Source organism: Lissotriton vulgaris, chromosome 2_1 (genome assembly GCF_964263255.1).
Source record: "Lissotriton vulgaris chromosome 2_1, aLisVul1.2, whole genome shotgun sequence".
Classification (NCBI taxonomy): Eukaryota; Metazoa; Chordata; class Amphibia; order Caudata; family Salamandridae; genus Lissotriton; species Lissotriton vulgaris.
This window is the reverse complement of record NC_141687.1, coordinates 503,994,314-504,021,033: the sequence shown is the minus strand read 5'-3', so window position 1 is coordinate 504,021,033 and position 26,720 is coordinate 503,994,314. Positions and strand designations below refer to the sequence as shown.

Here is a 26,720-nt window from a genome sequence, read left to right as displayed (position 1 = left end):
GTCACTAAGAACTGGTCGTTCTTACAGTGCTCGCACAAGTTCTATTACTAATCTAAACAAAGCAAGCGGGGCTGTCCCAGGTTGCTGGGGTTTTGGTATGTCGAAAGAACTCGGTGTGCTATCTAGGAATCTAAGGAAGTGGCTTCTGCTGTGTCATGGACTGTCATGAACTGCAGAGACGAGTTACTGAAATATGGCTCTGATCGCTATGCCATTATAGGGATATGTATTGATTATAGCCGTATAGGGCCATGAGGTCACAATATTGATCGGGTCCTAGATAAAACACAACAATACATGCCATGTCGCCTGGTTGATTCCTGGAAAAAGGGATTGGAGTAGCATACTTTCACTGTAACCCTCAGAACCCAGGAACCTCAGAAGGCCCACCAGTAGTTTCCATAGCCCTTCAGATTAACCCACGCAACAAGGCAGCCAGTGCTACAAGACTGGGGATGGGGAGGAGTGATTCAAACTAGAACAGTTCACCTCTAATGAAAAGCAGAGATACTGCCCTGAAGAGCAGCCATCATTCATGCTGAAAGCCCTAGGCCAGGAACTACTAAGATGAGTTGCAAAGAAGCAGTAAGATTTCATTTGCCGGGATTTCAAGTGTCACAGAAATAGTGAAACACAGTAAAGTACATCCTTAACCCAATTACCAACTGACAGATCTCCAAGATCTACATTCCCAGAATTACTAATGAGGTCATACCCATTGCCTGCCCAGTCATTGGCAGTTAGAAGACTGTGCCTTAGTGTTGGAGCTTTAGAATGCCCTATCCATTTACTCATGTGAAAGGGATTTGGCCAAGCAGGCAAAATAACATCTGTCCTTTGAACTAGAAGAGAATAGTATCACACACTTTCTGGACAACTTGAGGCCCAATGCAAGTAAGGGAGACTTCTGTTCAGGTAGCAATGAACCTCTAAATCCACATTGCTGTTGGCTATTTTCAGTTGGTTGAAGCTAGATTGACCCTGGTCAACTCACCCCAGATGCGATTGCTCTTGGTTCTGCAATGGACTGAAATCTGGTGGTAGTCTGTTGTGTGGCAGTGACTTCAGGCAGTCTATGGAAAGAGTTGTGAAGAAGTAAGGCAAAAGCCAACAGCTCAGTGCATAAGGATTACCAAAAAGGAGTTTAGTGCAGAGCGAGGTACCCACAGTCAAGAAGACTTGGCAGTGCTTACGATTATGAGACCAGATGTTGATGATTATGATACCAGATGGCTAGAATGCGGGCAGTGATGTCCATGAAGTCAAGGTCCAGGCAACTACAATACAGATGCTGATAGCAGCAAGATGAACAGCATATAAACAAACAAAATAGCAATTCTGATGGAACAGAGCCAAGACAACCATGGGAACTAGGAGGGAGGAAACAAAGGCGACAAGATGCACAGTCGATTTTGCAAAGTGAGTGAAAGAGGAAAGCCAGTAGAGGCACAAATTGGTAACGGACCAAGGGATGTGAATGCAGTGCTATCACACATTTTTGCACTGTTTCCAGTCCTTTCCCTGTCCGAATTTCGTGATTCTGTGAATGAAGCTGTGAGTAATCTTACACAGTTATGATTGCATACCACAGTTCTTTATCATGTATACATGCTTTTGCTATCCCTGCCCCACTCACACCTAAACAGAATCCCCAAGCCAGTCTGGTTGTGAACCCTTGAAATGCAAATCCCAGAGGAAGCAGCATCCTGCCCCCCTTAAAGCACCCACTTACAGAATACCTAACAGAAATTGGTACCATAAAAAAGTAATAGAGTCATCAGAAACCTTGAAATATACTCTGCTAATGAATCCACCCATTTCAAAATCAGAACATAATGGACTCCTTGGAAGCCTCCGCTGAAAACTGCCAATGAAGCCAAATATCACACAAATACACAATGATCAGGTTTAGTCTATTAATCTATCTACTATACAACTATCTCTCTGGATATGTTTGGAATTTCCATAAAGTGGTTGTTTTTGTAGTGGCTTACTAGAAGAACAGGTTTTAGGCCTTGAGTCCATTTCTTCATGGTTCTTAACATGGGCAAAGAGGCACAATGTCCAGTCTTGAGTGATTATTTACATTACTGATTGGTAGTTCTTTTGCTATGATTTGTCAGAATTTCAATTTTTGCTGCTTTCTCTTCTTTGGAGTGGAGGTTTGCGAATTTTGCACAAAGGAGATTGTCCTAACCCTACAATCTCTGTATTTTTAGCATTAATTTGCTCATATTTAAATGCTGACTTTGCACAATTGTTGCTGCTTTCTCTTCCTTGGAGTGGAGGTTTGCGTATTTTGCACAAAGGAGGTTGTCTGAACCCTATGATCTCTGTATTTTTAGCATTTATTTAGCACATATTGCTCGTGCTCGTTTTTTGCCTCAATGTTTGCGTATTTTGCACATTGATAGCTGCCTACCCTACATATTCATACAGGATTGGTTTAAATGAATTTTTTTTACAATGTCTACTCTGCAGGAGTATTCAGATTACGTGAAAGTTTGAACAGTAATGAGAAATAAGCTGAACTTTTTGTCTTTTAATGCAAATGGTTTGAATAATGTTCGTAAAACAAATGCTATAGAATGTTGGTTAAAAAATATCTATCCAGATGGTATTTTTGTACAAGAAACTCATCACAGAGCCCTGGCCGACTCCGATAAAATTTTAAAGGGCTGGGCAGGTTATAGAGTTTCATCAGTAGCTGGACTGGCGCAGAGGGGGGTAAGCATCCTAGTAGGAAAACATGTAGGATTCCTAGTGGAAGAGTCACACACAGACCATAGCGGTAGATGGGCATTTGTGTATAGTAAATTAAATCAGGTAAACATAATATTAGTTACAATATATGCAGCGATTATAGATGACCCACTCCCAATTTTGCAACTTAAACAAGCATTGACAGGCATACCTGGGCAAATATTATGGGGGGGAGATTTTAATTGTCTACAAAATCCTACAATTGATTCATCCAAAAAAGATCAACGCCAAAATAAACCCCAAGTAGCCATTGCTTTACAAAGTTGCATAACAGATCTGGATATCTTTGATTGCTGGCGTTCCCAAAATCCATCTAAACGCGAATACTCTTTCCATTCTGCAAAATACAATTCAGCATCTAGGCTGGACTTCTTTTTAACATCCCAGGGTCTAAAAGTTCGCAACTACGAACATTTACCTAACGCATTTTCAGACCATGCACTACTTAAAATGGAATTAATTATAGGAAACCAGAAAAAAGAGGAACCTAGAAGAAGGTATTTTAATAAACTGAACCTTGCAGATCCACAATGGTGTTCAGACATTGAGGAGCAGATAGAGGAATTTTTTAATCTGAATAGAGGGTCTGCTCCAATCAATGTGATTTGGGATGTGTTTAAGGCCACATTGAGGGGAATAATGACCTCCAAAGAAATACCAGAGGGCAAAAAGAGAGGAGAAAATGAACCTACAGACAAATCTTGCACACGCAAACCAAGAGCATTACAGAGTCAGATCTCAGGTTTCTGGGCAAAAGGTAGCAGAAGCAACAAAAAAAATGAGGGAATTTTATTACGATTTAGGTGACGCAATAAGCAGTCTTTACGCACAGAAGCTCTATGAAGAGAGTGAATATACAGGTAGACTCCCAGCGTGGCAAGCTAAAGAAAATCAAGTCCGCAATAGGATAGATCCCCTTTTTGATCCTGTCACCAAAGTGCATGTGAAGACCGCTGCATCTATAGGAGAGATGTTTTTAAAACACTATGAGGGAGTCTATCAGACTAGTGAAGGGGCTGTAAGTGAAACCGTTTTTGAGTTTTTAGGGGCACTTCAAATTCCCAAATTAGGAAACAAGCATAAAGAATTCCTAGTTGAGGAGTTCACAAAGGCAGAATTAGATGTGGTAATCAGTTCCCTACCTAGCGGCAAAGCCTCTGGTGAGGATGGTGTTCCTGCAGAATTTTTTTAAAAATTCGATGGTACCCTCCGTAAAGAGTTCTTGCTACTAGCTAATTATCTGTTACAAGGAGGGCCGCCGCTGGAATCCTTCCGCACTGCAGTTGTAGTCAGTATTTTGAAAAAAGGAAAAGATAAGGAAAATATGAACTCATACAGGCCAATAAGTCTTTTAAATACAGACTACAACATTTTTACGAAACTCCTGGTGAACCGGCTGAATAAAATAGTAGGATTACCTGTCGGACCAGACCAGTGCGGTTTTATAGCAGGAAGACTCCTCCACACCAACACAAAATTTTTATTGGAAGCATTGGATTTTTTTATTGTTAATAAAGTGGAAGCACAGATTTGGCTTTTAGATGCCGAAAAGGCTTTTGACCTTGTGTCATGGGACTGTCTTTTTGCGATTTTGCACAGCTTTGATTTTCCGATTGATTTTATCTTTCTCTTGAAACAACTATATGAGAATTCTAGGGCACAGATTATTATTAATAACATAAACGTTGGGACATGTCGAATTAACAGAGGCACGCGCCAAGGCTGCCCCCTATCTCCAATTTTATTTGCCTTATTTATTGAGCCCATGGCGATTACAATTAGGGGGAAAATGGCTGGCACAGTACCAGTAGTCGGAATGACGAATATAAAACTTTATGCCAATGACATTGTTCTTTTTTTAAACCCAAAGCCTTCCAGTTAAGTGTAAATTTTAAAAATATTCTCTGATTTCTCAAAACTGGGAGGCTTTAAGATAAATATGAATAAAACGGAAATCATCTTTTGTAATTGCACGGTAGACACTTTATTAATAGAATTTAGGCAGATATATAATACTCTCCCGAAGAGATATCTGGGAATTTTTATTTCAGAAAACCTGGAAGATCTTTTCCCGCTAAATTATATTCCTCTATTAAAAAGGGTTGGCTCACAATTAGATTGTTGGAACCAGTTGCCTTTATCAATAATGGGTCGTGCCGCCCTAATTCGCATGTCTATCCTACCACTTTTTAACTTCCTTTTTAGTGCAGCTTCTTGTGCAATTCAGGTCTCATTTTTTAAGAAAGTGTATGCCATGTTTTCTTCCTTTTTAAGGGCAAATAAGACTGCAAGATTAGCACTTAGCACTTTGAACTTCCCGACCATACAGGGAGGGTTGTCTTTTCCAAATATTAGAGATTATTACTATGCTACCTTTGCACACCATAGTTTTAGGTTCTTTTTCACAGAAGATCACGAAGCAGATAATCTTTTTATAAGGGAGATGTTGATTGAACTCAAAATCAATGACCCAGTAAGAATCACAAAATACCCAAAGAAGGTACGTTATAAGTCTATACAGTGGCTATTTAAGCAAAAAACCCAGCTCCTGAAATACTATGACATTCTTAGAACAACTAGTTCAACTAGTTTAATGAATTTAAATATAGGAGAGATGGGTACCGTGGATAAAAATATTTTGAGACTCTGGAAGAATAACGGCTTTGAAAAAATTGAGGATTTTTTACTAGGGAATAGATGGAAATCTTGGGAGGAAATTGGAAGGGAGCTTCAGCATTCGAATACAATCCTGAAATGGTCCTTTATTAGCCTTCATGCCCAACTAGGAGAGTTAGATATAGGTAACCTATTTGATAAAATACATATAACTGAAGCGCTAAATAGTGCGACGCAGAGAAAGATTAGCACTTGGATAAAAAATCTCAATGAAGATAACTCAGTTGCATTATATAATACGGCTAGAGACAGGTGGAGAAAGAGAGAAGATATTGAGATTAATAAATTAACATGGGATAAAGTTAATACATTTAATAAGTCCATTTTCCAAGGTGCTAATTTTAAGCGAATGCAATTCTTCAGTAAATGGTTAATCTATAGAACACCCTTGTTTCTCCACAATATATATCCCCAAGGGGAGGATAAGTGTTTCCGTTGCGAAGAAAAGGGTACCTGGAAACATATAATTTGCGAATGTACCAAAATACAGGAATTCTGGAAAGACATAGGAAAATACCTCAAAAATATAATCGATGTCTCAATTACATTTAATGAATTAATTTCAGTTTTTGGCTGTTCCCCTAGCTCCACTCCCTATGATGAGTCCTTGTTCATGGCATCACAGGTAGCAAAATCACTTATTCTGCAATTTTGGAAAACGGACAAAGTACCAACTTTTAATGCATGGAAGGCAAAAATATCTAGGATTCAGGGAAGGGAAAAGAAATACGCACTGAGGTCAGGGGCCCTTAGGAAATACGATAAATACTGGAGTGTGTTTGAATGCTAGTCATTGATTTTTAACTTCTCTCTCTTTTTATATACATATTTTCTGAAGGTATTGTTAGTCTCTTTCTTTTTATCAATATATTGCACTATCCACATTAAAAGTAATATCTTCTCCTAGAATTCGAATTCTTGTTTGCATTATTATAGCCTTATAGCCTGCCATAGAGGGCTATACCGGCTATTAAAGGCCCTCTCCAGCGTTAAAGGCCCCGAGCCGAAGGCGAGGGCCTTTAACAAGGGAGGGGGACTTTAATAGCGGTATAGCCCATCTACGAAGGGCTTTAAGGCTATTAGAACATTCTGTCACTAGAGGACAGAATGTTCTAACAAAAAAAACAAAGCCTTTTGGGAGCATGAGGGGTTTGGAATCCCCTCAGGTTCCTTGAAGCCTTTGTTCACAGCCAGAGCTGTGAACAAAGAAACATTGGAATGTTGGAGCTCCAGGCTTATACCAGCCATTATGAGCCCGGAGCACTCCATTGTTTTCAATGGAGCTCCCAACATTCCAATGTTCTAATATGGTACACTGCCAGCCTGCCTATTTTTGTATAATGTATTTTGTACTTTTTTTAATTTTGATGCGAAAATTGACATGTAATGTTTTTCTATGAACTCTCAATAAAAAATAAAAAAAATAAAAAGAATTTCAATTTTTGAGGCATTTATATACACTCATTGAGCAGCAATAGTAAGTTTAGCAAATAATAATTTTGTCAGGGTCTTGTACCTTAAAGACAGTCCCCTGTGCGTAGCAGAACAATTACCAGATCCTACAAAACGGTCATTCTGAACATGGATTTTGGGTTCTCCAATGCCACAGTTTAAAAACAGAGCTATATAGGACAATCAACCACAATTGGAGGATATTTTTCATGTAAGTTCTGCACCTAAGCCAGTTAGTCTTTTTTGTCTGAGCTGGTCCATTGGTGTGGTGCCATAAGAACATTTGTTTATATTGCATTTTTTTAACTGCACACACAATGTAAAATTAGATTAGAGGTTCCACCCCAGGATATCCCCTTATGCTTTGTCACTAAAGTGTGTACTTATTCACTCCAATTTTAATTCATATTAAAAGTCTGATTAGAGGCATCTCTAGCTGTCTTCGAGCGATTATAAATTCAATACAATCAATTCAGTATATACAGAGGGTAGGGTAATAGCTAGCCATTGCTTGTATCATTCTCATGTTGATCAGCCCCTATGATAGCCACCATTGGTTGTTCAAATTGTCAGTTATGACTTATGAAGCCATGTCTCTCTACTCGTAACCTGTATTTGTGAAGTAGTGGGATACACCTTCATATGGATGGGCACACTCTTTATTTGACCTACACAGAAATGCCAGAGGAAAAGCACAGGCCTTGGATGGGACAGGATATGGCATCTGCATCTCTTCTTTTCCTCAGGTTGCTCTGTGCTGCTCAGATATGTAGATCATACTGAGTGTAAAGTGGAGGTGACTACAGTAAAACTACAAGTGCCTGAATCCATAAAAAAGCTCGGTGAGCAAAACAAGCCTGCCTTGAAACAGCTGACGGTTGTTCTTGTTGAGTCATTTTCTCTACTGGTAACTTGATAATTCACTCTTGTGCTGTATCCAAGCCAAATATCAGTCTGGAAAAGGTAACTTAAATTGGGTCTTCGAAATATTAATACATTTCTTAACTTTACAACGCACCCTACATAATTGTGGTCATACACCCTACCATTCATCCAGACATCTTTTTCTTGTAGCCTCCGTGCAGAATGTATATATTTTTATAATTGATGAATCTGAAAAATATGATATAAAAAAAGAAAAAAAGATTTTTTAACTGCAAAAATGAAATAAAATGAGAACATTTTTTATATTTTGTGTAGATATTGTTGGTGTATGCCCTATGTTTGAGAGGTAACCCCTATGGTATAAGTAATTATAGGTCAAGAGGGAGCCCTTTCTCTGTTGTTCTTGATTTTGCTCTCCCCTCTACTCCCTGACCTGAAAGTAACTTCCAGAGGGTGTCCCCCTTCTTTACTTTCTGTGATAATTCACTCTTGTGCTGTATCCAAGTCAAATCTCAGTCTGGAAAAGGTAGCTTCATTTGGATCTTGGAAATATTTATACATTTTTAGCCTTTGTATCAAACCCTCTATATTTGTGGTCCTGCATCCTCCATTCATCTATGCATTCACTCACTTACCCATTCATCTCTCCAGGGACTCACAGGTCCATTCATGAAAACAATTTTTACATTCCCCCATTCACACAGCCACACTGATGAACACAGACTCACAAATCAAAGTAGAAACACCTTTAGCTTGGAAAGATTTTTTCATAAGGTAGTTCATGCAGACTCTAATGCAGAGGCCCTATTACAAGAGAATCATTATTTAGATGGTTAATAACGTCTTCAAAGCTTTAGAAATTGATATTTTCAAACATTATGTCATTAAAGTGAGCTCTAGTGGCTAGTATAATAATGTTTGTGCTCTGAACCATTTAATGTCAGTTTTCTGCTGAGCTAATCTGTGTTCTTTGAATATTTTAGGACCTTCCTTATGATGCTATACGTTATATGACAGGAGAGTGTAACTATGGCGGAAGAGTTACTGATGACTGGGATCGCCGCACTCTACGGAGTATTTTGAACAAATTCTACAATCCAGCAATAATTCAAGATCCTGATTACAAGTTTGACTCAAGTGGCATGTATTTTGCTCCCTTTGATGGAGATGTGAGTAAGACCTGTTTATGTAAAACTGATGATGCAAACAAACCATTGTTGATTAGTTGTGTCAACAGTAGCATAAGGTTTAATTCAAAACAGTGTAACAATAATATCCGATAAACTGAAAAAATCCATAATTCTCTGTCTCATTATCCAGTCTGCATTCATCCACCATCTCAAATCTAGTCTCCACCTTTGCAAATCAGACAAAACATCTACAACCTTCTCTCTATTCTGACGAATAGCCAATATGATTCATGAGTAAACCCCCATATAAAACAGATGTGACTCATACATCGACATCAATTCTGGATGGCTAAGAGTGAAGTTTGCCCTTTAGTTCACTTGTTACTGCTCATGCATGCTTGGATGTCGGGGATCATGATGGCAGCAGAAGGAAAAAAACTATGCAAGGATCTAAGGGCCCGATGTAGGTGGCAAATACCGGTCGGAAACGGCCGAATTCGGCTGTTTCCGACCTGTATTTGGCATCTTGAGATGTAGGGGGCCAGATTTTACAGATTCTGTAAATTTACCGAATCGGTAAATTTACAGAATCTGTAAAATACCGAATCGGTATTTTTACCGATTCGGTAGTTCCCAGATGTAGGTGAGACTCTTCTGAGTCCCAAAGGCCCTACAAATTCGGTATTTTACCACCCAATCCAATTGGGTGTTAAAATACCGTATTCAGGTGTGCATGCACATGTGTGCATGCACACCTAGCCATGTGACAGACAGACATGCCCCTAGGGCATGTCTGTGTGCCACATGGCGCACATGCCTATTTTTGGGGTGCCAGAGGGTGTCAAAGTGACACCCCCTGCACCCTTGCAAAATTCGGTATTTACCGATTCTGTAATTACAGAATCGGTATTGCCCATTGATTCCAATGGGCTTTAAGGCCCATAGGAATCAATGGGCAATACCGATTCGGTATTTACAGATTCGGTAAATACCGAATCTTAACGATTCGGTATTTACAGAATCTGTAATACCTACATCACCCCCCTTCATATTTACCGACTCTTAAATACCGAATCAGTAAAATTCGGTATTTAAGAGTCGGTAAATACTAATTACCTACATCTGGCCCCTCGCCCAGTTTGCTTTCTGTAGATTATACTCCTTGCCATTCCCATAACAACTCATTAGCAAATAATGTTGTTTGTAGGCTAGGGATGGGAGAGAGGATGAACGCTGTGATGTAATCTTTGTTCATAGGGTGCCTGTTGTCATTGCTTCCACCCCTGGAATTTCAGTGAATCAGTGTCCATGGAATTAAATCCGCCAAGTTTATCCATTCTTTATTTTTCTACTGGTGGGCATTGGCAGAATGGTCAATGTTGATCACTATTCCAAAATGGTGGCTCCTACTAATTTCAAAATTTATACTTGTGTACCAGATGATCTCTTTGTGACCTTTACTGTGTATGTTTTTCATTAATATCCAAATTATGGGCCTGATTTAGATCTTGGCGGATGGGTTAATCCATCACAATGGTGACGGATATCCCGTCTGCCGAAGTCCGATAGGATATAATGGGATTTATATTTCAGTGGATGGATTATCCGTTATCGTTGTGACGGAGTAACCCGTCCGCCAAGATCTATTTTGCATTTATGTCCAGGTTATTGGGATATCCCCTTCTTTACTAGCCATGATTAACATTCTTCCATTTATATTTCCAGTATAACAATTACATTGAATACACTAAGACCCTTCCACTGAATCCTGCACCAGAGATTTTTGGAATGAATGCTAATGCTGACATCACCAAGGATCAATCGGAAACTCAGCTGCTCTTTGACAATATTCTTCTTACTCAGGTAAAGCAATAAGTAATGACCTTCCACAGAAGTTAGGCTTCACTACTTTTGATTATTTTGGAAGAAAAGGTTCTTTAAGGCCCCAGCTTCAATTGATTGAAGATGTGTGCTCAACAGGAACACATTTATAGTATATATTGGAAACGTGTGACACCCTGTGCGCCCACTCAATATTAGTCTGGGAAACCGATGTGATGCTGTAAGCAGACCTGCAGTGACTCCACTGGTGGAAATCAGTGATAGGCAACTCATCGGATATTGGGATGGGGACTAGATGTCAGACCATCGACCCTATTTAGAGTGAACAGGAATTACAGTGTGATTTATTTCCTCTAAGGGTCTGCCAGGAAAGACCTTGTAGTCGCAAACAGGAAAAAATTAAATCGCACATACACGCTTGGAGAAAACCTCTAGGGTGTCAAGGTGGTTCATTTTTCTTTTTGAAGAAGAAACAAAAACTTTGCTGAGCAGCCACAAAACCATGGCAGCAGCTCCTTCGAATGGACAGAGATCTCCCTCTAAATATGATCCTAAAGAAGGCTGTAGGTCTGTTCATTCCACTATTCCCTCTATTAATAGCTCGCTTAAGTAATTGGCCATCATTAACTTTTAGTAATGGAAGAATAAAATGGAAGACATAATTGATTGTCATGCTGAAAGTGCTTCCCCAAAAAATGTTGGTAAAAAATGCAGTCACCTATCAAGACTTTGAAAATGTACTGGTAAATGTTGTGATAACATGTGGGAATCAGATGAGCAAGAACAGGCAGGTTATATAGTTTTGCCTGTAATGTTTTTAAATTGGGTAAACACAAGGGATTTCATTGTAGTTTCAGTGAAACTAATTTATATTTAGCCATAATTTTAGTGCCTATAGCTATGGTAAATCAATTTATTTATTTAACTAAGCGTGTGCAAAAAACGAAATTGGTCATATCATATGTTACATAATAACAATATAGTGCCTAAGCAAATTATGAATGTAAGGGAAGTCGTGAATAAATTACACTAGGACCACAAAAAAATCAGAAGTCTTGGTCCAGAATAGTTTGGGTTTATGTGTTGTGATCAACTCAGGTGGGAGAAATAATATTGAAATTTCCTTTGAGTAAGATAAGATGAATTTGTATGTTTTTCTTAAAGGTGATCAGAGAGCTGGCTGAGTGGATGTCAGACGTCCATGGCATGAAGCGATGTTATGTTATGTTATGTTAATAACATTTATTAGGCGCAAACAGCTGCCCCAGCAAAGGGGCGTCCTGGCGCCAGATCATGTACACAACACAACAGATCAAAACTGAAAAGAAAAGAGATCAGATAACAGGGGAAAACAAATGGGTTTTGATGGCGCGTCTAAAAAGAGTCAGGCTATTAAGAGCGCAAATATGGACAGGAAGGGAATTCCATAAGTCCGCAGCCAGAACACGGAAGGAACGTCCTCCCATCCTGCTCAGCCTGAACCTAGGCTTACTCGCCAGATGGAGTGATTCAGATCTGAGGGACCGCGTGGGGACGTACGAAGAAATGAGGCCCGTCAAGGCAGGGGGAGAAGAAAGCTTCAGAATTTTAAATGTCAGACAGAGAGCCTTGAATTGGATTCTCTGTCTGACCGGAAACCAGTGAAGAGAGGTCAGAACAGTCGAGACCGAACAACGTCTCGGAAGGCCAACAATGGCTCGTGCAGCAGCGTTCTGCACCCTCTGAAGCCTAGTGGCCTCAGCCTGGTTGACTCCAAGCAGCAAGGCACTCCCGTAATCAATCCGGGAAAGGATAGAGGCCTGAACCACCAGTTGCCGAGTGGGAGGGTCGAAGAATTTGAGGACTGGTCTCAGTCCTCGCAGAATACCATAACAGGTAGCTGCTGTCTTCTTCGTGTGGCTGGTGAAAGATAGATTAGAATCCAGCCAAACCCCCAGATTTTTAACTTCGGCCGCTGGGATGGGGGACGCCCCTAGTTCGGAAGGCCACCACTGATCTCCCCAGAGATCCGCCTGCTTCCCTACAATCAGGACCTCGGTTTTCTTGGCATTAAGCTGTAGGCAGTTATTACGCATCCAGCTAGCCACAGCTATGAGTCCTGCCCGGAATCTGGGCGCAGTCACCTCAGGGTCCCCACTGAGTGTCACCGCTAGCTGCGTGTCGTCGGCATACGATGTCATGGTAAGGCCATATTGCCTGACGACAGCAGCCAGCGGCTTCACATACAAGTTAAATAAAGTGGGGCTAAGGGCAGAGCCCTGAGGGACTCCCAGTTCCAGAGGATGGAACGAGGACTGGCCAGGTGGAATGGCTACTTTGAAAAACCGGTCCGAGAGGAAGGAGCGGAACCACTGAAGAGCCTTTCCCGCAATACCCACTTCCTCCAATCGCCGCATCAGAATGTCATGAGACACCGTGTCAAACGCTGCGCTCAGGTCTAACAATAGGAGCTCCGCAGTCTGCCCCGCATCCAGCACCGACCGCAAATGTTCGATCATAAAGAGCAAAGCAGTTTCAGTGCTGTGTTGAGCGCGAAACCCATTTTGGCTCTCGTCAAGAATGTTATTACGAGAGAGGTGGGCAGACAGGATGGAATTCACGTGCGCCTCAGTGACCTTGGCGGTCCAAGGTAAGAGGGAAATGGGTCGATAATTCTCCGGGAGCAAGGGGTCAGAGTTGGGATTCTTCAAAATAGGACTGACCACAGCTTGCTTCCAGGAAAGCGGAACCACGCCCTCACTGAGGGAGAGATTGATCAAATCCAGAATGGGCTCACGACAGAGAGGCGGGAGACGGGTGAAAAGCTCCGGCTTCAGTGGGTCTAAGGGGGAGCCAGATTTAATTTTAAGGCTCAGAGTGTCGAATACCCCATTAGACATGGCCGGCAAAGTGGACAAAGTTTCGGACACCGAGACCTTCACATCACTCAGAGCATCCCCGGGAGCAGATGGAATAAAACCTCTGTAGATTTTCTGCACCTTCTCCACGAAAAAGGATGCCAGGCTTTCACAGTGCGAGTCCGTGCAGATTTCTTGCGAGGTGGCCCGTTTCCCCATCAGGTCTTTAAGAACCTTAAAGATTAACTTAGAGGGGTTAGGGCTGTTGGAGAACTCCGCTGCATAATATGCGGCCCGGGTTTGACATATAGCTCTGTGGTAGGTCTTAAGCTGGGCAAAGTACAGTGATTTTAACGTGGGATCAAAAGATTTTCTCCAGGCCCTCTCTGCTTGCCGGCAGGTTCTCTTGAGCTCGGCAAGAGTCTCATTATACCAAGGGCTACGATTTTTAGCATGACATTTAGCCCAACGCAAAGGTATAAGAGAATCGAGGGCAGTAAGGACCCAGTTGCAGAACTGTTCATATCCCTGTTCTGCATTCTGCAGTTTGCCTAGTGGTTGCATCTCCAAAATCCTGACAAACTCCTCCAGCTTGAGTTTGCGCCAATTGCGCTTTAGGATCTGTTTGTCAACCGGTTTAAGTTGAGGATTGTCAAGGGGACATATCACTTTAACCAACAGATGGCCAGTCCAACCCACCACCATCGGGTCAGCTGATCTAGCCCGGACTAAGGTGGTAAAAAAGGGGTCAAGTATATGTCCTCCTATATGGGTGGGGGTGGGGGCGATGAGTGATAGTGTCAAGAAGTGACAAAGATCAGGATTTAACATAGTGGTTGATGAGGGCTGGTGAAGCACTGGTGCAGTTTTTATTTAACTAGTTGATTTGGTGTGTTGAAAGCGACTTTTTAGGTGCTTAGGGTAGGCGCAACAGGCACATGGGTGCTTAGGGTAGGCGCAACAGGCACATGCCTGTGCACTGTTGCGCCTACCCTTTGCACTGAGATCAATGTTATATAGTAAACCAGCCAGTTTGGTAATGTTAGCACAAGCTAGTCAAGAATTTGAAAAGGATGATTGGGGTATTGCTGGTGCTTTTGAGGCAGTTGCATGGAAGTTGAAATGTATGTAGCGGTAAACAAAGTGAGAGAACATAGAAGAGAATTTTGAACGTATAGAGAGTGTAGCTTCACATAAGTTATAGATAGTAACACGTTGAGGTGCCAGCAGAAGCAATGAAGTCAGTGACTTTAACGATGACAGTGGAAATAGAGTGATCTGAGAGCAGAAACAGAATTTGACTATAGGAAGAGCACTCATAGAGCTGAATGGTCACACAGTGAAGTTGGAGAGAACCGTAGAGAGTGATATATAAGAGAGTACTGACTGACTGGGTAAGCCTTCCGAAGATCCTTAATCAGAAAGTGATTCTGTATTCATTTTCTCATCCATCAAGTTCCTAAAATTTCTCACACACCCATATTTTCTGCAGGTGTTAGCCACGGGAATGGGGGTCGGGGGTGGATATTGGATAGAAATGTATTTCATTCCATTGACTAATGTATTTAGAAAGGTGAAAAGTTAAATTATTACAATAGTAAGGATTCAAAGTATGCTCAAATGTATTGTAATAAAATATGTGACCAAACCAAAATGACCATGACAAACAAATTTACATTTTTGAGTAGTGTAAACTAAAGAAGAAACAATGAACATACTATTGGATTCATTATATTTATTTGGTTGCAATTTTGGTGGTTATTTTAATCTTATGTATTTTATTGTTTTGCAGAGTGATAACATTGTAAGTAATTTTTCCTTCGGGTTGGTGGTGTAGTATCTTTTGGGTCCCGTTTCTTTCTATTGTTCTTGGAAATTGTTCTATAATTTCTTATCTGGGTTACTCATCTGGATTACATACCTTCTCATTGAAACTTTCCATGCACATGAACAGTCCTCTGTCAATCAATCTGTTTCTGACAAGAACATCTAAACGTACCAAGATTATACTTCACCTTGTGCACAGTCAGAAAATATCATTTACCTTAACATTTAATCTATTTATTTGAAGATATTTTATAGTCTTCCCCAGCTTGAAAATGATGATTGAAACAAATAAATTTCAACTATTCTATTTAGAACACACTGCTTTTTTAATTGCTTTGTGCTTCCAAAAGACAGCCTGATGGCAAACCACAAGTACGATTGCATATTATTTTTTTTATATACACTTATTATTCTCACAATGGTGTGAAACATGCTGATGCATTTCACAGTAGTTCCAATGCAATACCACATCAAACTAGGACCAATAACCTATGGAAAAACCAATTCAAAGTCAATATCCCTTATTAGATTGTTTGCCCTGTCTCACATTCAGCCTGTTTGTGTCTGCTTGCATTGTGTTAAATGCGGGTAACATATCATACTTTAATTGTCATTATATGCATTGGTTGACAGATGATTCTCCGGAGTTACCAGCTCCAAAATATAATTCCCTTTACTTTTTATTATCTGTTTGGGCCCATTTATTTCTGTATCCTGACATAGACAAGCTTACAAAATTTGGTTTCTTACTGTTGGTTCCAACTATTTACATTTTCTTCAATTTAGGAATTCATGTTCCTGCCTGTTGTATTGCCTGCTGGATAAACATATGTTGAGAGGTAGTAGGGCTCTAATTAACATATACTTGTGTCCATTAGGTTTCTCATGACTGATTTTTAAAAATGATTCAAAAGCGTGGTCTATATTCATATCTTCAAAAAAGGGGGATGGTCCATACTTCAATCCGTTGTGCCCATTGAACAGTTTAAGTCAAAGTAGCATAACTTCAGTAGGCTATGCAGAATACGCTTTAATATCTCATTAATATGGCACAGACAATAAATGTCAAGAGATGTGACGGTTTTCGTAGGAAATCTGTACTATTTATATATAAAGGTTTTTGCAAATACTTCAATACTCTATTTTTCTTGAGAAACTAATCAATGTCTAAATACTTGTCAGGTGAAAATTAAATAACATTAATAATGCATTTTGTTAATATGTGTCGAAAGTGGATAAATGTACTCTTATTGTAGCGTTAGCATTCACTGTTTTTTTCATCACCAACTCATAGTACCCTCATATCACCCTGTAGCAAGACTGCCTCCTAAGTTATGAAAAACCTGATGCCCTGCACACTGGTTGTTGTATAGCTGGACCATTACATGTTTTGTACCATGTACCCTCAGGCTAGCATGCTGAACGCCCACCTCAGTTTCGAAGTCAACTGGATGGACCAAGCCAATGATGAGAGCAGAGCAGTAGAGGGTTATGAGTGGCTGAGTCTTGTTTGCCAGATGTGTGTGCTTAGCTTACTCGTATATCTGTTCCCAACACATGGGAACAAATTCCAAAGCAAGGATAATACAGGGGTAATAAACACTATATTGGACTTCCAGATCTCATCCTCCTTGGTGCAGAGACATGTATCCAAAGGTCAGTGACCACAGAGTACACACAATGTAGTGTCATAAAGCTATATGTCTAATAGCTGACTATTAAAAGACAGATCATACATTAATAGCTTCTGATTCTGACTAGTCCACACCCATCCCTACTTAAATGGAGAACAGAGATTATAATCCAGGAAGTTCCAAGTTCAAAACCTGTCTAATTTCTAAATTATAAAGAATATCCTCCGTGAAGAAAGAACAATGCGCATTTCGAGCACCTCCTTATAACAGTAGAAACAGTATATGGCTTGGCGGACTGAGAGCTTAGAGTGCACTGACTAGCTGAAGGCAGTTGTCCGCAAGACTATTCAGTTCACAAGAAAACAGATTACAAATGCTTGTGTATAAGGTGAGACAAAAACACATTGGGGTCCCGTCATGGATTATAATTTCACATAAGAAAGAACATATAACAAAGTTAATCAACAAATCAGTTGATAGTCAGAATAGAGTGTACAGTGGCAATCACGCCTGCTTTTATATTTGGTTTGTGCTCACATGGCCACCCAGACCTTTCAATACGATAATAAAAGCACGCGCTCTCATGAACCTGTCTGGGCAACCAAATGTTAGTTTCACTTAATATCAATATTAAACAAGTAGAAAATGTTAGAGCAAAATTAGAAGGATACAAGGAGAATAATATCTGCACATCAAGAAACATTCCTTTCTGAAATTTCCAGGGCAGTTCTAAAACACTGCATATTGTCAGAAAATCTAACAGTGTCGGAAATCAGACATCCACTCACAAGGATCCCAACGCCATAGGAGTAACAAGGGCATAATCGAGCAAATATTTCCAGGTCGACCTTCATTTCAGAAAGCACAGCAGGTTGATCTGAAAGAGCAAAGCTACACAATACACTAGGAGTTATGAAGCAGAGACAGAAGACAAGAAAATGCATATATATGCTTTCCCCCAAAGACCGCTGATGTGCAAATGTCCTCTCAAAGGCTCTAAGTATTGGAATTCTTCATTTTGGCATATCCCCAGTTTCCTACCTCTTGCTGGTGTTTAAAGGGTTCTTCTCAGATTTTGCCAGTAGGCATCCCAAAATTATTTCTGACTTGTAAAAACGAAACACGCTGTTAGAGATAAACCTGATCTCAACGACTCTCTCACGGTTAGTTTTTTCATGGATGTGGTCTAGCTGGTATTGCTCTGCTCTCTGAATAAGTACACTGATAATAAATAGCCTTTTCTGAGGGATACATCTGCCTGTGGATTCCTACCTTTTGAATTACCCCTGTGCCAGCATTCCACGGAAATTATTTTCTTAGCTCTCCCACTTCAACGAGGACGTCACAATAGCACTGCTCCGCTTGCAACTCCGTATGACGTCACCAGAATCATAAGAAGACCTCGTCGGTATGCTGACGTCAGTTCCCTTTTTTCCGCTCTGTCGATGTGTAACGTTTTTTTTTAGGACTCTCCATTTTACATGGTATAACTTTCTTTCTATCCATACTTTATGTTGCACTGAGAATGGCTACTTCGAAGAAGTCCAGTTTCAAGCCCTGCAGGGAGTGTAGGAGTCAAATGTCCATCACAGATCCCCATGACAACTGTCTATGGTGTCTTTCTTTGGACCACGACGTCAAAGGGTGTTCGTGCTGTCAGAAGATGAACCCGTGGGCGCTGAAGGAGCGTGAGGCAAAACTCATCATTGCGCGAGCAAAAAGAGAGAAGAGAGGTCGCAAGAGATCGAATTCATCGTCGACCTTGCATGCTTCGAAGTCGAAAATGCATAAGAAGAAGAGAAGACCCGGGTCTCTATGTTGGTCTTTAAAGGGCAGGACATCGACCCTATGAAGCAACGCCATGAGAAGGATGCCATCTCGCCATCGCCTACTCCTTCTCCGCAGGCGACTCTGCCCACTCTCAGGCATCAGGGGATTCGCCGGCGCCCAGAGATTCTCCAGCTCCCAAAGAGTTTTCTCCGATTCCTGCGGCTCAGCCTATACCAGCTCCGGTGTCTCCGGCCCCACAGCCTCACCCCCCTGTAAGGCCTCGAGTGGATCAGGACCAAGGGACTTCGTATCCTTATCCTCCTTTTCCCGGAGCGGATCCATAGCATTTCCTTAATGTGATGTTTGGCATGTTTTCCAATGCATCTTACCCTATTGGTGAGCCATATGGCCCTTGAGTCTGCTTACCTTTAATGTGGGCATCACACAGCATTATGCCCAAACACCTTTCGTGCCTTTCATGCCGACAACTGCGTCATAGAAGTTTCTGGCGCCAAGCTTTTCGACTCCAATATCTCAGTCTCCGGCGCCTTCTGGTGTTGGATAAACATCATCCTGGATTTGAGGGGCGCCGTTGCCCGCTTCGGAAGTTCCTTCTTTTGTCACCGGCGGCGGCAGAGATTGCTGGAGAAAGAGGAGTACCAGCAAGAACATGAGGAAGGGGAGATCCTTGACTCTGTGTACGACTTCTAGGGTTTACAGGAGGCCGGTGGCCTTGATACTTCCCTGAAGTGGGAGCTTTCTTCCCCGAATGCCTTGTCTTCACAGGATGTTGCCCCTTACCGCACAGTCATCAGGAAGGCTGCTAATCTGTTGGACCTTCAGTTACACTCGGCTGAGGTGCAGTCAAATATATTGACTGAAATGTTGCATTCTCCCTTCTCTACTGTAGAACCTCTGCTGCCTTTCAATGAGGCATTGACGGAGCTGATTATGGAGGTGTGGCAGAAGCCCTTGTCTGCCCCTGCAGTTTCTAGGTCAGTGGCAAGACGCTACAAGCTTGCTCCTGGTGATCCTGCTTTCCTCTCTGCCCATCCTTCTCTGGACGGCTTGGTAGTTCAGGCTTCTTGTTCCAAGCAGTGAACTGGGTCTTTCCCTACCATCCCTGGGGATAGAGACTCAAAGAAACTTATACAGTCTGTCAAAAAGGTGTTCTCCTAAGCAATTATGGCTCTAAAGTCAACAAACACGACACGTTTCCTAGGGAACTACATTCATGCACTAATGGACACTGTCCAGCAAGTAGCTCCTACGTTGCCTGAAGAAGATTGTGTTTACTTTTTGGAGGCTCTATCAGACACTCAAGCAGTAGCCCGTCTAGTCAGTCAGTTGGGTCTGGACATCCCGGACTCCATCGCCAGGGTAATAGGCTCCTCAGTGGCTACCAAGAGGCATGCCTGACTTAGGTCTTTAGGTTTCTCTCCGAATGTACAAGCTACTTTGCTTGATCTTCCCTTTGATGGACCCAGATTGGTTGGAGTGAAGGCTGATTCTGCGCTGCAGCACTTGAAGGACAGCAGGGCTTCTGCAGGATCCTTGGGCCTGCAGTCCGAGCCCGGGGCTATGGATACAAAAGGTATTGGGAAGGCGGCTTCCTTTCGAGGCCATCAACAGCCACAGCAGCAACGTCAGCAGAACCCTCTGTTCTTGTCATACAGAGGAAAAGGTAAAGGCCGTCTGCGAGGATCTTCTCGACCTCAATCTTACTCCTCCTCTCTTGTCCCCACCACCGGTACCATGGGAAAGCAGCTCTCTATCACCCATCTTGGAGTATTTTGTCCCTGTAGGGGGGCGGGTGTCCCATATTCTACAAGATTGGAAATCAGTTACTTCGGATCGTTGGGTATTGAATCTTGTGGAAAATGGGTATGCCCTACCTTTTCAAGAGTTTCCACCTCCTTACCCTCCCAGCCAGGGTGGGTGTTCAGCAGACCATTTGCTTCTTTTGCAGCAGGAGGTTCTTGCCTTGCTGCAGAAAGGTGTGATAGAGGTGGTTCTGGAGCAGGAAAGGGATCAGGGATGCTACTCTCATGATTTCCTGATCCCCAAGGAGGACAGCAGGTTGAGGCCGATCCTAGACCCCAGGGTTTTGAATTTTTACCTCAGACAGGAAAAGTTCAAGATGTTGACCCTAGTTCAGGTTCTTTTGGTGCTGCAGTAAGAAGACTGGATGGTGTTGATTGACTTGAAGGATGCGTATTTCCACATCCTATTCTGAAGTCGCATCGGAAGTATGCGGTCCTTCTGTTCGGTCTCACTTCCGCACCTGAGGTCTTCACAAAGGAGATGGCGGTGGTGGCAGCACATCTCAGAAGGTCAGGGATTTCGGTTTTCCCCTATCTGGATGACTGGCTGCTCAAAGCAACGTCACCAGAGATGGTGCTGTGTCACTTGCAAGTAACAACGCGACTGTTGTTCAACTTGGGCTTCTCGATAAATGTACCAAAATCTCACCTGGTGACCTCTCAGCGCAGCCTGTTCATAGGGGCAGTACTGGACACTACTGTGTGTCGAACTTTCCCGCCACCACAGAGGAATCTCGACATTCAGGAGATGATTACTTTGTTTCACGAAGGAGTGGTTGTTCCAGTCCTAAAGGTCCTATGCCTACTCAGTCTGCCTGCATACTGTAGGTCAACCATGCACGCTGGCACATGAGGGCACTTCAGTGGTGCCATCGCAGGCAGTGGTATCAGCACAATGGAGTTCTCGGAGAGAAGATCAGAAACTCCAAGGACACTGCAGCGGAGCTGTCTTGGTGGAGTGGGCTGGGCAACCTGTCTCAGGGGAAGCCGTTCCAAGCTTCTCCCTGGTGGCCCTGGTAATCATGGATGCCTCTACTCTAGGGTGGGGTGCTCATCTGGGGGACCTGGAGAGAAAGGGTCTTTGGTTTCCGGAGGAAAGGTTGTTTCACATCAACCCTCTGGAATTACGGTCAATACGTTTAGCTCTCAAGGCCTTTCTTCCCTCCCTTCTCAGTCAGTCAATTCAAGTCCTGGCAGACAACACTACTGCGATGTGGTACCTAAACCAACAGGGAGGGGTAGGGTTGTATCGTCTTTGCAGAGAGGCTCTGCAACTCTGGTCCTGGGCTCAGGGCCATCAGATTTGTGTGTTTGCAAATCTTCTGCTTGGGGTGCTAAATGTGTGTGCGGACAGTCTGTCTGCAATAATCTCCTGGATGTGGGGGTTTCCTCGGTTGGACCTGTTTGCCACTCATTAGAACGTGCACTGCCAGTCGTTCTGTAGACTTCAGTGTCAATGTAGGGGGCGTTGGAGGGCGCTTTTCAGTTTGATTGGAGCTGGCAACTCCTTTACATGTTTCCTCCCATACCCTTGATTCCTCGAGTTCTGAGGAAGATTCGCCAAGACCGGGCCCAAGTCATATTGATTGCTCTGGATTGGCCAATAAGGGTGTGGTACACAGATCTACTTCACCTCTCTTCGCACTCTCCGCTCCTTCTCCATCTCATGGCAGACTTTCTCTCGCAGTCACAGTGGCAGGTTCTACACCCCCACCTCCAGATCTTGCACCTTCATGCCTGAGGATTTGAACGGGGCAACCTGAGTTCATTCTCTCTTCCACCGGATGTGGTGGATCTTATTTTATCATTCAGGAGACATTCGGCCATATCTATTTATTCCTTTAGGTGTTCCAAGTTTGTGAAATGGTGTGAAGAGACGTCCATTGATCCTTTGAAGGCCTGTTTATCTGATGTACTTGGCTTTTCAATTTCTTGGCTCAGCATGGTTGTGCTGTGGCTAAGGTAAAGGGTTATTTGTCGGCCTTGTCGGCTTTCCTCTGTTTGCCAGACCAGCCATCTTCATTTAAGTCCCCCATTGTTATGAGGTTCATTAAGGACCTCACCAATAGGTTTCCTCCCACTCCTTTCATTATGCCTCATTGGAATTTAAATGTACTACTTACTTTCCTGATGGTGTCTCCTTTTGAGCCTCTTCAGTTGAGACTTCTTACTTTCAAGACGGTTTTCTGATCGCTATTACCTAAGCTAGAAAGGTAAGTGAACTTCAGGCTCTTAGTTCTAAACCTCCGTTTTTAACCATTCATGCAAACAAATGGTTCTCAGCACCAAGGCTGCTTTTGTGTTTAAGGTGGTCACTCCTTTCCATCTAGGGCAGTCTATTACCATACCTGCCTTTTATCCTCCCCCTCACCCTTCCGAGGAGGAGGATAGCCTTCACCACCTGGACCCCAGGAGGGCTGTTGGCTTCTACAGCTTCTACCAGGACAGAACCAGGGACCTAAGACTGGATGACCAGCTGTTTGGGGGCTATGTTGGAAGGATAAAGGTCAAAGCTGTCCACAAGCGAACACTTTCCAGGTGGATTATCTTGTGCATCAAGATCTGCTACGCCTTGGACAAGAAGGAACCACATGAAGGTATTAGAGCTCTTTGCACTAGAGCTAAGGCTTCTTCTTCTGCTTCAGCTAGAGGTGTTCCTGTAGTAGTCATTTGCAGAGTGGCAATTTGGGGTACCCTCCACACCTTTACAAAGCGTTACTGCTTGGATTCGGAGGTTAGCAGGGACGTCCATATTGCACGATCTGTGCTGCAAGATATTTTGGTAAAAGGCGGTTGGACACCCTCCTCCGGGAGAGGAACAGCTTGGGGATTCAATTAAAAAGGTGAGAAATCCACAGGCAGATGTATCCATCAGAAGGACAAGTTAGTTGCCTTCAGTGACGCTTTTTCTGATGGATACAGTATCTGTCTGTGGATTCCTCATTGACCCACCCGCCTCGCCGTTGCCTACCTGCTTATACCGAAAAACTTCTGTTTGACATTGTTATTTTTCATATGTAATTTATGCATAAAGTTTATTGCTAGGAAATGCTTTGGTGTTTGGCTTTTCCTTTTTATGTATATATATATTGTATGTATTTGTGTATATATTTTGTATACTGTGTATACTTGTATCATGTTGTCGGTCCGCCTGTTCGCCTCGAGGGCACAGAAAAAATGTGCAGAACTGACGTCAGCATGCCGACGAGGTCTTCTTATGGCTCCGGTGACGTCATATGGAGTTGTGAGTAGAGCCGTACTACTGTGACATCCTTGTTGGCGTAGGAGAGCTAAGCAAAGAATTTCCGTGGAATGCTGGCACAGGGGTAATTCAAAAGGTGAAGAATCCACAGGCAGGTACTGTATTCACCAGAAAAAACTTTACTGAAGGTAAGTAACTTGTTCTTCTGATGGATACATCTGTCTGTGGATTCCTCACCTTTTGAATTGAATCCCCAAGCTGTTCCTCTCCCGGAGGAGGGTGTCCAACCGCCTATACCAAATAATCTTGCAGCACACCTGTTAGAAATTAGCTTTCTGGTTGGCTAGGTTTTATACCTAAGCCAGCCAGAACCCACCATTCTAGTCAGGGCAAATAATTTACACATCAAAGATAACCTGTGCACACCCTCTGGTAGTTTGTCACAGAGCAGTCAGGCTTATCATCAGAGGTTATGTGTTAAGTGTTTGCCCAAAACATTCACAACAGTAACAAAAGAGACTCCACACACGATTATATGAAAATATAATTTGCATATTGTACATAACAAATAGACCAAAACAACATGAATCATAAATACCATGCATATTGTGGAAAACCTGAGATAGTACTCATTGTCCTGACCATGCAAGCATCAAAACATTATACATTAAACCAACAGGACAAGAAATGCAGCAGTTTGGTTGGATCAAAAGTTATGAATTATCAAAGTATCACTAAAGTACATAAATCAGCATATTATCACCAGAAACATCCACAACAATAAACCCCGATTAGTGGAGTTACGGTTATCTTTTAGGAGCTCTGGTGCAATGGTCTTGGGTAGGCCTACTTGTAGGCCACAGAACCACCTGCACACCTACTACAAGTAATATGGTAATGGGCTGGAAGAGTGCTGGAATGAACCCTCAAGGTCAGGGACTTTGTTGCGGTCTTCACCCGACTGGTATGGAGTGGAGTCCAGCACGATTGCTCCCAGTGTTTGGATAAGCACCGGTCCAGGAATCACCCAAGTACACAGTATCTGGAAGTACAGAAAGGAGGGAGTGTGCACCTTCAATATCCCTAGTTCTGGCCAAAGTCTATGCCTGCAGCTATGTGTGCGATGCACGTTTTACACCACCACAGTAAATGCTTACGGCTACTCAGGACCGGGAAACTTAAGGCAGCACTTTCGGGCTCAACAGTACCTGGGTTACGGTCCCTCGGGTATGGGGCCCAACCCTTAAGCTTGCATGGGAAAGGTGGGGGTTGGTGTTGAAGGGCCCACCCACAGTGGGATGTCAGTGAAGTTCCTCTGATTTCCTCTTAGGCAACTGCTTGGGGCTATGGCGCTCCCTTTATCAACACAGCATCTCTCTCTCTCTCTAGCTGAGGAGGTGGTGAGAAAGGAGCAAAGAATGCAGTAGATCTCCCTCAAGGTTTCCAGTGGTATGCTGATTCTCAGGTGCCTTAAGGAAAAGGTTCAGTGCTCACCTAGCGCTGATCGAGGCAACAGAGTCACGGGATGCAGAGTACTGGTAGGAGTTACAAAATACATGCTGTCCCCAAAATGCAAGCGTTCCCCTCACTTGAAATAGTTCCAAGATGGCACGGACGGGGTGGAAGCCACCCAGTCCCTGGAGAGCACTGGGGTGCACAGGGCAGACAGACGTGAACAGACCAGCACATAAGGTCAATTGCAAAGAGGTAGTCCTTCCCTCAGCCCAACAGGCAGTAGAGCAGCGCAACAAGCAAGTAGTACACATGTTAGTTCCTCCTGGCAGCACAACAGTCTTCTGGTGCAGTATGTAGAGTCAGCAGCATCTGGTTACATGTCCCATGCAGTAACATTTTGGGGTCATAGCGCATGTACTTATACTCTAAAATATCTTGGTGAAAGAGGTGACTTCAAAAGAAACCTTAGAAGTGCACAACACCCTTTTCAATTCAGCCCTGGCTCCAGACATCAGTAGGTAGTAAATCAGCCTTTTAACAAATGTAATGTGTGGACGCCCCTCTGTTTCCCAGCCTAGGGAGACCATCAGTATGCAGTATGCAGATAAATACAGATGTAATCCTGTCACACCCAACCATTCCTGTGTGATGGGTATTTGGAAAGTATGCACAAAGTGCAGCTGTCATCCAGGCCTAGACGTGGATTGGAGTCAAGCTGCAAAGTACAAAGAGTCATAAGCACAAAGAAATGCCTTCTTTCTAAAAGTGAATCCACACTTGAGGAGAGTTGAACACGCAAAATGTCGTAATCAACTAGGTATTTTTATTTATACCAACATTTTATGTCAATTAATCAAAGTTTGTCAAAAATCATGAATGAGAAGACACACAAAGACAGTTATCAACAATGCATATTTACACCAAAATTGATTGACTGATCGCTATATAAATGTATTACAAACTGAGAAAAAAGACGTTCAAGCATAAATAACAACTTTTTGTAGTCCAAATAACCATTGTACGTCTTAAATTCTTACTGTCCTGTCACTGTTTCAGTGCAGACCTGGGATATTTATTTGAGGAGCAGTTACTGGCAGGTAGACACACACGCACTAAGCAACAGTCATTTTTTGTGTGCATCATGTTGTTCTGCGAATCTTGCAATTACATTCTCCTTTCATAAGGTGAAAGTAAGCATGCAATGCGATCAAAAGAAGGGACAAGAAACAAAGTGGGGAAAGGAATACTTGAATTAACCTCAGCCAATGGGGATTACTCGGGCTGGATTCTAGTTCATCATATTTCGTCCACTGTGCACTCTAGATTGAGACCAAGCATTTCCAAATCAGTGTTGAAACCGTGACTGAAGTTTATGTAATTATAACTTAATGTGCCGTATAATTGATCAGCCAACCAAATGAAAG

General features: G+C 42.5%; 1 protein-coding gene across 1 annotated transcript in view; it reads left to right on the top strand.

The window, feature by feature from the left end:
- The window catches only part of DNAH7 (dynein axonemal heavy chain 7), a 1,812,153-nt gene that overhangs the window by 1,453,187 nt on the left and 332,246 nt on the right, over nt 1–26,720 (top strand). The window contains exons 58-59 of the mRNA XM_086955398.1: nt 8,760–8,945; nt 10,632–10,769. Of these exons, the coding sequence (XP_086811524.1) occupies nt 8,760–8,945; nt 10,632–10,769 (324 nt within the window). The remainder of the gene's footprint in view (nt 1–8,759; nt 8,946–10,631; nt 10,770–26,720) is intronic.